This window comes from Heteronotia binoei, chromosome 14, assembly GCF_032191835.1.
Source record: "Heteronotia binoei isolate CCM8104 ecotype False Entrance Well chromosome 14, APGP_CSIRO_Hbin_v1, whole genome shotgun sequence".
Classification (NCBI taxonomy): domain Eukaryota; kingdom Metazoa; phylum Chordata; class Lepidosauria; order Squamata; family Gekkonidae; genus Heteronotia; species Heteronotia binoei.
The window spans coordinates 32,743,153-32,756,894 of NC_083236.1; the positions used below are offsets into that span (position 1 = coordinate 32,743,153).

The window sequence follows — 13,742 nt, forward strand, 5'->3', positions numbered from 1 at the left end:
AGATGAAAAAGCGAGGTGCTGTGATTGAATTATTTTTTTAACAAGCCCCTCCCAGAGTCAAGACAGTGGTGCAAATTATCAGCTAACACCAAGGCTGGCCAGAATAAGCATTAAGCCTAATGGTCTCAAATGAGATCAGGATGTGGTTTTCATAGAAGCTGCATTTCTATATGAGCTTACTCAAAAGTGTTGCTAATATGCTATGTACACAGGTGTTCTCTGATTGCTCCAGAAGAAGAGAGCAGGATGCTAGATTCTGGAGAGCTCAGATGCTCCTCACAGCAGGGCAGGTTTCTGCACACTTAAGAAAATGCCTAGGTATAGAATCTTATCAAGTTTAAACAGACATTCCCCCCGCCCCCCCAAAAAACCCAGCCAGTGCAGTACTGAGTATACCTGGAGTGGAGAAATGCATTTTCTCCTGGAGGGAGGCTGGCAAACAGCAAGCTGGCATTTTAAATCACATTTTTTAATAGGCTGGGAAGGAAGATGTCCATCAATGGATTTTCAGGGGCACCTCTTCAGAAATGCTAATGGGACTGGCTGGAGACAACTGTACCAGCCAGTTTGGTGTAGTAGTTAAGTGTGTGGACTCTTATCTGGGAGAACCGGGTTTGATTCCCCACTCCTCCACTTGCAGCTGCTGGAATGGCCTTGGGTCAGCCATAGTTCTTGTAGGAGTTGTCCTTGAAAGGGCAGCTGCTGTGAGAGCCCTCTCAGCCCCACCCACCTCACAGGGTGTCTGTTGTGGGGGGAGAAGATATAGGAGATTGTAAGCCACTCTGAGACTCTGATTCAGAAAGAACGGCGAGGTATAAATCTGCAATTCTTCAATTCTTCTTCTACCCAGCTTGCTGGCAGGAAAGTGTAGATGACTGGGGAAGGCAATGGCAAACCACCCCGTTAAAAGTCTGCCGTGCGATGTGACATCATCCCAGAGTCGGAAACGACTGGTGCTTACACAGGGAACTACCTTTACCTTTAGAGACAACGGAATGGTCAAATTACCCCCTTTCTCCCTCCCCTCTTCTCCTAGTGAGGAACAGAGCATTGGGAATGTCAGATTCTAGAGAGGCTGAGAAAGGGGCTTCCTGGAGACAACAGGAAAAGAAGCCTTGACCTGGGCTGACCAGGGTCAAAGGGAGGAGGAACAGAGAGGATAAATTCTCCTGTCAACATTTAGTGCATGGATTAATTTTTAAAGTTATAATGACTGCAAAACACTTCCTACATGAGGTTGGAAGGATCAAGAAGAAAACCTCCACAACATACAGTTGGAACAGCGTAGAACCAAGATGCCGTCAGACACTCAAACTCTGGTGTGGGCGGAAGGAAGGATGCGCGCTTACAACCCCACATGCAAGATTCACACTTCATGGATGTGTCAGTACTAACACAAATCTGTGCGAAGGAGGCAGCTCTTCCGCATTGGGGCTCTTCCACCTTTTCTTCTGTGCTGTTCTTCTATTGAAAATAATCCTCCAGGTTTTATTTTTTGCCCCACAATAAAAAGAGGCCCATATATTTTCTCCAGCAGAGGTAATAATGCATTCATTCAGACATTTGCACTGGGGATGAGATCTTGTGCCTGGGAATGCACTAAAACCCACCCCCAGTTAGCCTAAAACTGTCAAAAATACCCATCATTAGAGCTGACAGATTATGCTGTTTACTGAAATACAGTCCAAGCATGTTAGTGCACCTTGTGGACAGGAAGGTGGGTGTTTTCAAAAGTCCACATTTTCTTTCTGTCTGCCTCCTGTGATTGCCATTTTCCCACCCAAGTGTTTTTGAGGACTTAAAAGAATCAGACAATTGCTTATTGTATGATATAAACCCTCAAAAAGTCACCCAGTGGTGCAGCCAGGGAAAAATGCAGGGGAATTGGTAGCTGATTGAGAAAAGTGCAGAGAAAACTCTCACGCAGAAGCTCCACTGCCAATTCTAAAGTCTTTGCATTTGAGGCAATGAATGAGAATGAAGAATCCTTGGCATGTGGATACAGCCACCTTCTGTGCTTTGTCCTGTCCTCAGTAGATGGGTTAAAACCACCATCTGTCTGGGTAGGGAGACCTTTTAAAAAATATTTCAAGGATTTAAAGACAGGAGGATCAAGGTATGCAAACGATCAATGGCACTCACTTCCAAGTAATGCATTTAGGATTGACATAAAGGAGAACAAGTGCACAGCTTCAAAGTCCAGAGCTTCCAGCTGCTCAAGAAATTCCATAACCCCATAAAAGCAAATCATATTTTTGTGTCATCATCCATGAATAAATGATCCAGACAGACAACCCTCACTTCAATTCTCACACCAGCTTTACAGGCATCCATAAGAGCTAGAACCATTTTTTAAAAAATTCATTAGGGATTTTTAAGTACCAGATTAGAAGTGAAATAAACTTCTGTGCAGATACATTCTAAACTGGCTAGCAAAAGAAGAATCTTACTGCAACAGAAAGGATATTTATATTACAACAAATTGCCTTCCTTACCTCTGTTCGGTGAACCAGCATCCATTTCCCATCATCCCCTGGTTTATAAAACTCTAAAAATGGGTCTGATTTTCCAAACAAGTCCTGTGAAGGGTGAGGGAAAACATGGTAAAGATTTTTGCAATTCCTGCATCACTGCCTAGGATAACCATGCAATGGATCATCATCAGAAGGTGAAAGAAAGACAAAGGCACTGAGGCACTTTAAAAACTCTTGTTATCTTCTCCCTGTGCTACAATTCAAATAAACGCTCTTAAATATAAGCAGGTAGGAAACTTCAGCAGACCTTTTCAAAAGCAACAAATGTTCTTGGCTTTTTTTTTTGAGCAGGAACGCACAGGAATGCAGTCCCAGCTGGCTTGGCATCAGGGGAGTGGCCTAACATGTAAATGAGTTCCTGCTGCATTTTTTCTACAAAAAAGCCCTGGTTCTTGGTAAGAAACCAGCCACAGGAGTTGGTATCCAAAACACTGGCCTTGTCATGAAATACACGACCTCAGAAAGTTTGTCAAGGGTTCAGGAAGCTTAACTTATGCATGTCTTATGCATGTCAGCTGGTCTCCCAAAGGGCTGCCCAATCCAACAGCCACACTCAAAGGGAGGTGACAGACATAGGACATCCCTTCTTTTGTTTGTCTTTCTTATCTAAAAACATAATCAGAAACTGAAGAATGGCAGGAGGGAAGAACTGCTCAGCTCTTTCCCTTCCTGCTGTGTGTATGTAGTCAAAATCAGCCTTCTCCACAAGTTGTTTTCTCACTGGTAGAAGGAAAGATACTCCTCAAGACACATTCACTTTCTCATCGGGGCAAAGAGCAACTACAAGGGGCTGTTTCAGGTTGGGGAAATGGTACATGGGGAAATGTATGTCCTTTCCCGCAAGTGCTGCAGTCCTAATCCAAGTTGGGCTGCTGTGCACCTTGGGAATTAAGGTCTGAACATGGAACTCCCCAGAGTAGATCTGGGGGACTTGTGAGGGACAAGGGTTTTGTAACATACAGTTAAGAGTCCAAGTCTGCAGCAATTCCTGTATTCTATTTGAAAACTCCACAAGCTTTCACTCAGAACTGGGATCCCTCCCTCTGTTATTAACATCTTAAAGAAGAAAAGATGTATCCTTGACAATTCATGCCTTTTCCTCCTTTAAAATGCTAGCAACAAAAGCAGAGAGCACAGAGGTTAAATGGTTAAAACCCTCTCCCTCCTCTGAATGACTCAGAGGCAAACTGAGGTTGCAAGTTGTATTTTGTGGACCCAATGAGCAGCATGAACTCCACCTTGTATGTTTCAGTCCTGAGACTGGAGACTTCTCCATCATACCCTGAAACATCTAAAAAAAAATCTGCTTTCATCCTTTACTGAAAGGGGGCAAACTAAATGTCTATCCCAATTAGAAGTTCTGGGGAACTCAGCAGTTTACTCATTCTTTTGTGGTACTCTGGCTGGCCCTAATCAAAAGATATGACTATTTTTTGTGGAATTTGCCAGAATACCTCAAAAGGCCTGTTCAGGGCTTTTTTTGAAGCAGGAACTCCTTTGCATATCAGGCCGCACACCCCTGATGTAGCTAGTCTTCCAAGAGCTTACAGGGCTCTTAGTACAGAGTCTATTATAAGCTCCAGGAGGATTGACTACATCAGGGGGCGTGGCCTAATATGCCAAGGAGTTCCTGCTACAAAAAAAAAGCTGTGGGCCTGTTTATAATAATAATACTGACCAGCACTTTGGAGTCAGAAAGCAATTTTCTCCAGGCCAGTTTAGCCAAGGATCCTGGAGGTTTTTTGCCATCTTCCAGGCACAGAGCAGGGGTCACTGGGTGTGCGGGGGAGGAGGTATTTATGAATTCCCTGTGTTGCACAGGGGGTTGGACTAGATGACCTTGGAGGTCACTTCCAAATCTCTGATTATATCAATAAAACAATAACAAGAAACTTCCTTTTTAGAAAGCTTTTTGGAATGCTTAGTTTCATTTAACTGCTGTTTGTGTGTGCGACTTTAATATCTGTTTGTTGTACTAAGTTTGACATGTTACACTTCTTTTAAACATGAGGCCAATCAACCAATCAATAAAGAAAAGCATCTTAGCATGAAAGGTTCTCCACAGCCAGCAGCATATGTAAATGGACTTCTCACTACCTACATTTACAGCATTAGCACACCTACTTAGGGCTACCAACCTCTAGGCAGGGCCTGGAGATCTCCCGCTATTATGGCTGATCTCCAGATGACAGAGATCAGTTTCCCTGAGGAAATGGCTGCTTTGGGTATAATGCCAGAGGCCCCTCTCCAGGCTTCACCCTGAAATTTCCAGGAACTTCCCAACCCAGAGTTGGCAACTCTACCACTGATGGGTACTCCCAGACCAAAGAACTCTGGCGTGCTAATACTGCACATCCACACAAGCACAGCAACCTGGTTTAAGCATGGCATTACATGGGTAGGATTTCTTTCTTTATAACCAGCATCCTATTTAAAACCGGACCTCAGATATCTCAGGAGCCTTTGAATCAAGCAGTGGCTTTTAAAATCCTGGTCATTATTTTAAGCAACTAAGAGTCTGGCTGCTAACAAAGACACTCATTGGATCTGAGGTGCAGGTGAGGATAAAAGCAGCCGGCCTGTAAAGACCGCTGAATTTATCCTTCAACAAAGAAAATGCTGTGAAGCCAAAGAAAATGCAGGGATGTCTCAGAGGGAAAAACACACAATGGTGAACTATCAAGCACACAGCGGCTCCTTTCCCCATTCCTCTGCAGCAATAGCTGATCGGCCTTGATGTACAGTGCATCAAAGAGCCTGGGAAATAAACCTGACCTTAACCACCATTTCTATGTGGCTTCTTTTAAGAAGTCTTTAGAGATTTCCTAGTTAAAGGGATGGCTTGTTTTCTATCAGCTTGCACACTTTATTTATAACACACACAGTCTTACCGCAAAAAGCACACAAATGGCATGCATATATTTATCCAAGCCTGACTAAATGCAAACACAGGTGTCTGTTTTCCATGTGTGGAAGAACACATGCTCCGGGGTATCATACAAACACTGCAAGCCTCAGCTTTCCTAGACCTCACGATGACTAAAGCTGCATGGAACAGGAATGAAAGGTGGGGTAAAGGAGGGCTTGAAGCAGGCTAGGCGGTGGGCTGGATTTGCATGCCTTAAAAAAAGACCCTTGTTATTCACTTCTTCTCTACATTGACTCGCTTTCACATACATTTTTCAAATGCTCTACACTAGCAAATGGATGGGGGGATGCTTAATCTTGTCTGTGCCTGCTGAAGCTTTCTGAGGGTAACCACAAAAAGACAGTTTCCTGTCACAAGAACCCTCCAATCTAAATTTCTGCAGCAGAATATTAATTGAGCCACTATGGCAAAAATTGGGGGGGGGGGGGTTGTATGTGATGTTTCACTGTAAGAAAATCTATTGTGACACATTGGGTCAGTATGAATTTTATTTGGGGAGGAGGGGAATGTACCTTCTTATCCAGCTTTCTGCCAGCCATGTTGAGAGTGATCACACGATTATCTGACAGTTCTTGGGCTGCTATCTGAAAGACAACAGGAAACCAATGGCACCATTTATTATTCACTACAAAAGGAAGCAATGTGAACCCCACATAAAAGCTCTTGGAAGAATGGTTGAATGTTGGGCTGGAGACTTCAGAGCTACCTAGAATTCACTTCCCCACCAGGATGTTCTATTTGCTTGCCCCACCTCTTCAAATTAAGCTGACCAGTATGGCTGCCTTGCACACAACCCTGGACCCAGCATAAAAGAACCCAATTGAAACATCTCCATTTACACAGAGATCATTGGGTTCTTTACACAAGCTAAAACCCTCCACTCTGGACTCAGCTACTCAGTTCCATGTTACAAGGTGCTCTAGACTGTGATACTTCTATTTAAAAAAACAAAACAAAAAACAAAAGCCAAACATTGCCTAGCCTGACGACACACATTTTTTTCCTCAGAAAATTGTACTTTATTGGTATTATTCATAGCATTGCATAACATGCAGTATAAATAATAATACTATGTTCGCATTGTTAAAGGCATACCATATATTTTTATGAGATTTACAGCTTTGCCTAGGAAAAATAATACCTAAGTATCATTAACAAGCAGACTTTCAAAAATACATTAATTTCCTACATTGGTTTACTGGGAATAATCCCATTTTCCGAAAAATGAAAGGGTACCAAACTGCGACGACACTGACTGCACACATGAGTTGGAAGAGGGTGCATGGACAGAAAAAAAGTTAACCCTTCTCCAAGCACTGCTCAGTTCAAAATCATATACCCCAAGCTGCTTTATCACCTACAAACCAAACACATGGGAATTCCGAACATTTTGCCTTCCCTGGGGGAAATGCAGCTTACAGATGGCAGTTCTGAACACAACAACACAGCCTAGGGCGGCAATAAAGACAGGCAGTGGTGTTAGTCTGTCTGAAGTTCATACTCTGCTGCAAATGTTGTTAGTCTCCTGGACTTTTGCACATTTCAGTGGCAAGAAATGGTTAACCCTCCCCGCAATAGTTTTTCATCTTAAAATCATATTCACCAGGATGAATTTGGTGATACCATTTTTTTTCTCCCAGGGGGGGTGGGATGAGGAAGCAGCTTATAGAGCAGAGGTGGGGAACCTCTGTCCCAAGGGCCATATACGGCCCTCGAGGTCACTTGGTGTGGCTCTCAGGGATTGCTGGACAGATACAAAGATTGCCATGTGGCAGCCTCCCTGGGGCCTGGCTGGCTGGCCAGAATTGCTGCAGGGCCTGGAAAAGTTACTGTCACAGTTCAGGTTGCACTTAATTATCCCAGATGGTGTGGCCTAATATGCTAATGAGTGTGTGACCTAATATTAGGGGATGTGGTCTACTATGCTACTGAGTCCTGCTGGGCTTTTTCTACAAAAAAGCCCTGAACCTATGCATTTGCCTAGGGCAGCGGGCCGTGTGTGTGTGTGCACACGTCAGATTAGGCTCTCCCCACATGACTTTAAATAGAAAAACAATTATTTGCATTAATTTTGCTGGTCTGACTCATTCTCCCTCAGCGGAGCATTGTTTTTTAAATTGATAATTTTTTATGGCCCACGAGTGATGTTATAAATATCTATACAGCCCTTGGCAAAAAAAGCGTTCCCCACTCTTGTTATAGAGGGAGCAGCTGAGCAGAAAACCAGCAGGAAAATGGTTAGTTCAGTAGCTTCTCTCTGCTTACCCTTTCTCTACACTGACCTGCAGTCAACCTAGGCTGCTAAGAAGACAACCACAGGGAATGATTCAAATCAGGCTTGCAGCATTGGTAAAAGGGTGTGTTTTAAATCTAGACATTTTCCACTCTCTAGTTTGGATAAACAGGCCGGTCCCTACGCAAAAAATTACATGGAGGATATGCTTAATCTGACATTTTAAAAATGCAACACTCAAAACACGGTGGGAGAACATTTTTAATCTTCCAGGTCATTCCATCGCTGAACTAAGAGTGGCAGTCCTCAAGGGCATTTGAAGGGGAAATTGCAACACAAGATTGCTGAATGCAAGTACAGAACAATGGACCCCACAGGGAAGACTAGGGACCTAGGATTCTTATCCTAATACAGACGCTAATTTTCTGCCCTCAATTTCCCCTTTGCTCTAATCACTATGCATTGTTTCTCTGCATCCTTTACAAGCATTCTTCACAACACCCCTCCCACCATCTGACAGGAATAAAAAGGTTCAGAGATCTCCATTTCTGTTCCACTTGTGTCTAATGAAGGGAGCTTTTCACTCTCTAAAGCTTATACCCTGAAACTCTTTTTGGTCCCTAAAGTGATATTGGACTTGAATCTCACTATGCTATGGAAGCCTGTGCCTTGCTCGTGGACCAGCTACTGTGTGAACAGCACACTGGATCTTTGGTCTGATTTCTTCCAGAGCCAAGAAGGGTTTTCAGCCCTCCCCATAATGACATCCTGACTAACAGACACAGAACAAGATACGCAAATATGCTTAATTTGCATTGATAATCATATGCAAGCCTACTTAGTGTGTATGCTTTATTCATTGTTGAACTAATCCAGTTAATTTGTATATTTTATTCAATTTGCACAATTGGGCTTTTCTCTGCCCAGAATTGCAACTATTGTTAAAAAAAAAACAAACCACTGTTCCCAGAGCCCTGACCCCCTCCTCTACTAATCTGAGCACATGCTGGAAAATGTTAAGGGCAAACGTTGGATACGATGGCTTTTTTTTTAAAATGTGATATTACGGAAAAATGTCTTGCCTCCCTGCAGGCAGGGTATAGAATGTGGCCTAGAGGGAAAAAATATGACATTGACCAGGGCTGAAAATAGCTTTTCTCTGTTAGCAAAATGTTTGCTTTACAAACGATTTGAATAAAAAGCAGTGAGTCACAGAGTCTTTGTTGATGGAGATAACCCACAATGAACTGGTAATTGCCTCTTCTTTTTCCCTCATTAGTGGCACAGGGCTGAAAATCCAAAGTCAGAAAGCAGCTGGAAAGTAGGTACACAGAGAGGGCTGTGGTCATGATCTCTGGTTAGGCACGGTGCAGAACTGACCTCCAACCAAAGGTCACAGGCTCTTCTAACTGCTGGGTTCCTTCTGAGCAAAACTCTTCCCCACCCCACCAAGGTAGGGTTGCCAGACTCCTGGTAGGTTCTGAAGAGCTCCCAGAATTACAACTGATCTTTACACTGCAGAGATCAGTTCTCTGGGACAAAACAGCTGCTTTAGAGAATGAATTCAGTGGCATTATACCCCTCTGAAGTCCCTCCCTTCCTCAAACCCCACCCTCCCCAGACTCTACCCCCAAATCTCCAGGAATTTTCCAACCCAGAGTTGGAAACCCTACCCCGAGGCATGCCAGGGAATGTTAAGGCCAGCTACCAGCACCATTAATTTGGGTCTACCTTCAGAACTTTTGGAAATGCCAGATCTCTAATACTGAATCACAAGCTGCTTCCCATATAGAATGATTCCCCACTGTGCACTTCTCACAGAATGCAGTAAGTTGCGAACTCCAGGTTGAAAAAATCCTGGTTAATTGGGGGGGGCAGGGTGGAGCCCTGTGTAGGACAGAGTTTGAGGGAAGGGAAGGAAGGACCACAGCACGGTATGATGCCACACAGTCCACCCTCCAAAGCAGCCATTTTCTCTGGGGAAATGAATATCTGCTCTCTCCCGGCTTGACTAAAAAAATTGATCATAGACATAATATTATGTCACTATACTAATACACCTATTATCGGTTTTTTTAAAACCTGTTAAAACCACTCCAGGAGAAAGGAGGGGGAATGGTCGGCAAGAGGGGATATGCAGAGAAAATGGTACTGGATGTGAGCAGGGAAGTTCGGAATTTCATTTCTTCTTATCCACACGACAGATACACCTCTCATGTATTTATTTATCCCATTTCTATCTCTCCTTCTCTGGGTTCAGGGCAGGTTACAACATAAGGGTTTCTACAAACTATGTCCTACAAACTATTAATCCAATTAAGTCTGTGGCTGGTTGGTTGCAGCAGAGTTGGCTGAAGTTGAAGCCATCTAAGACAGAGGTCCTGTACCTGAGCCATGGGAGTTTAGATGTGGGAATCTGGCACTATCCAGATTCAAACTATGTTTCTACAAACTATGTTTCTACAAACTATTAATCCAATTAATCCTAATTTACATCAATTAAAAACAATAACATTAAGATGGCATTATAAAATCATGTTGCCCTGTGTTTATTTCAGATGTTAGTAGATACGGTCTGATCAGTGGGTTCCTCAAACATCAGACCCAACAACAACATTATCATGGCAATTTGAGCAGGAAGGTCCGACCATATTGGGCGTCCACTGCCTCAACTAAAAGCCTGGTGAGAAAGTTCCATTTTACAAGCCCTGCAGAAATGTAGCGAGTCCCACAGGGCCCTGATCTCTGTGGGGAGCTCAATCTACCTGGGTGAGGCTAGACAGATGTCTTTTGGGCCAGGGATTACCAGCATGTGTTGACTGGCCGATTGTAAGGCCCTTCAAGGTACGTAAGGTGAAAGGCGGTCCTGCAGGTATGTTGGTCCCCCCCCCTAGCCACTCAGTGCCTTAAAGGTTAAAACCAACACCTTGAAATTGATCCAGAACTCTATCAGCAGCAAGTGCAATCTGAACAACACCAGCTGAATGTGTGCCCGCAGAGGTGTCACAGACAGCAGGCATGCCACTGCATTTTGCACTCACTGCAGCTTCCGGATCAGATACTAGTGTAGGCCCACTTAGAGCCAGTTGCAACTGTCTAATCTAGAACTGACTATTGCATGGATCATTACAGCCACGTTGTGGTAGGAGAGATAAGGGCATCTGCCGAAGATGAAAAAAAAGGCTGATTTGGCAACTGCTGTGACTTGGGCCTCCATCAATAATGAAACATCTAGTATCACACCTAGGCTCCAGACCCTGGAAGCAGGGGTCAATGATGCTCCACCCAGGGCCAAGTGCCAGATTCCCACATCTAAACTCCCATGGCTCAGGTACAGGACCTCTGTCTTAGATGGCTTCAACTTCAGCCAACTCTGCTGCAACCAACCAGCCACAGCCTTCAGCACCCGGCCCAGGGTGTCTGGGGGAGCATCCAGCTGGTTGTTCATTAACAGACACAGCTGGATGTCATCAGCATACTGATGGCACCCAAGCCTAAACTCCCAGATCAGTTGGGCAAGAGGGTGAATGAAGACATTAAATAACATTAAGGAGAGGAGTGTTCCCTGAGGGAGCCCACAATCTCTTTCTGAAAAGATTGAATCAAAGGGGGTATGGGAAACACCAGGGAAATTATGGAGGGAGAATTGAAGGATGACAGCTTGTGGATGCTCTGGAAAACACTGCTCTCGTTTGATAGCCAGGTCAGGGCTAGTCCTCTGTATGAGAGCAATCATGGGCACAAAAAAGGGAAGGGCAGAGAAATGGTGATTTGCATACTAATGAAATGGAATAAAATTAAAAAGTCACTACAAATAAGGATGCCCTGTACACTAACTTCTTATCTCGTGTGACATATAAATAAGGCAGTCAACAACCATATGTACATTGTATTGTCAGGTTAGTATCACCTATTAAAAGAACACAATGTAATGTAAAACAAATAGACTCAAATATAAGCTGCTGCAATGGATACTCAAAGTACATTTTGAAGATTCTGCTAAGTCTATACAAGCTAAATTCTTGGCTAGATTAATGAATAATTAAGCTAGAGGAGTGTTAGGAAAATAGGTGGATAAAGATATACCATATAGGGAAATAAAAAAGAGCAATTGAAATAAAAAAAATCATTTCAACAATTGCAGATTAGAAATCCAAAATAAATTGCAACATGATATTGACAATGCATACAACTGAAGGACATTAGAAATTAATCCAAGAGCACATTCCAGAACTTGATGATAAAAACTGTATCAACAACATCAAGCTAAGAGGTATCCCAGAAGAAACTCAGAAGTCAGCCCAGCCCAGCAGTTACTTTAAGCTTGTGACCTCAGTTAGCAGGGTGATCAAGTTGGGAAAATTTTGAATAATAAAAAAATAGCTTCTGATTCAGATGAAACTGTTCATGTTGACAGTGCTCACAGGGCTAATTATAGGACATGACAACACAGATTATGTATTTTGGTAACGTTCTAGGACAGTAATTCAAAGTAAATACGGAATCAGATAGTTTGGGATTTAGAAAGGAATAAAAACAATTATGTGGGAATTCCGTGATTAGTCTGCTTACTGTATACACTTCAGAGAAGGTAGGAATTGAAATTCCTAATACAAGTGTTACTGGAAAATAACATTGCTTATTGAAAGGCTTTTTCTTTTTATGAGGCTGACCAGACATTAAGGCAGAACATTTATTATTAGAACTGAACTAGAACTAAAGCATGTTCAGGGCGGAAAAACCTTTCAAAATGTAGCAGCTCAAGAGTATATTAATGTTTATAACCAATCAGTTACCAGGTTCAATTTCAGGAGCTAGCTACCACCTAGAAATCCCTTGAAGGTACTGGACCCCTCCACCTGCTGACCTACCTCTCTTGCTAATGTGCTTTGCTCATCAGAGCAAAGCCTTCTGAAGGGGCCATACAGCAAACAGGTAAATTGGGCAATGGACCATTCATGCACATTCTTTTGGTGGGACCTATATTGTGGAAAAGTCCATCTGAAGCTATTAGAAAGGTCCCCCTGCTTCTAAACATTTCACAAAATGCGTAAAACAGAATTGCTCAGGAGGGCTTTCTTGTAGAAGGAGCAAAGCTGTATTGGTTCCACTCAGGATGCAACTTATATTAGGGATAAAGTCTTTCCTACATTGGCTGTCTTGCTGCCTTACACAGATATATTTGCCCTGCTGCCTGATACAGATATGTTTGCATGTACTGTTTGGGTTTTTCCACTGTTCTACAATCCCAGTCCAACTGCATTTTTTGGGGGGGGGTCTTCATTGTTAGCTTCAAAGGTTATCATATCTTGTAATCTACTTAGTAATTGACTGGTTTGTTTTTGACATACTTACAATCCAGTAAACAATGAAAAATAATAGTATTCCTTAGTAAATTTCAAGTTCAACTTTTAGATATTTATACCCCATCTTTCTGTCTGTGATCCTCAATGATTCTTCATAAACACACAAACTTTTAAAACAACAGGTATGTAGCATGAAGGCTAAAAGTCCATTGGGGCTTTAAGTCAAACCCCAAGGGCAACTGATTCTTCACAGTCCAAACATCCTCTTAAACTACCATGTCCTAACCTGCCATTATAACTTTGGTACACAAAAGGTTAACATTTTAAATGTTTTGAATATGTATATTCAAGATGAATGCATAAAATAGGGGAAAGCAGCATTTTAATTATTATACAAAACTTGTATCTGTAAAAAGGATTATCACATCTGTCTATCCACTCAACTTTTATCCTGCCGTTCCTCCAAGAAGATCAAGACACAATTATTCCTTCCCCATTTTATCCTCTTAGCAGCCCTGGAAAAGAAGGTTTGGTTGAGAGATTGTAACAAGCCCAAAGGCATCCTCTGAATGCTGTGGCTGCATGCAGACTTGAACCTAAGCTGGAGATCTAGTCTAAAATTAACTATGACACCACACCGGCTCCTACTGTAAGAACATTTATCAACTAAAAAAAGACTGTGGATTGGATCGTACCAGCTTCTCTGCGCAGGAGAGCAGAGAGGTGATCTCACATAAATC

At 42.8% G+C, this 13,742-nt stretch overlaps 1 protein-coding gene across 2 annotated transcripts in view; it reads right to left on the reverse strand.

The window, feature by feature from the left end:
- The window catches only part of CPNE2 (copine 2), a 147,533-nt gene that overhangs the window by 55,522 nt on the left and 78,269 nt on the right, over positions 1 to 13,742 (reverse strand). For both annotated transcript variants that reach the window (XM_060253957.1, XM_060253958.1), the window contains exons 5-6: positions 5,976 to 6,047; positions 2,496 to 2,579 (exon numbers count right to left, since the gene is read on the reverse strand). In XM_060253957.1, coding sequence (XP_060109940.1) covers positions 2,496 to 2,579; positions 5,976 to 6,047 — 156 coding nt within the window. The remainder of the gene's footprint in view (positions 1 to 2,495; positions 2,580 to 5,975; positions 6,048 to 13,742) is intronic.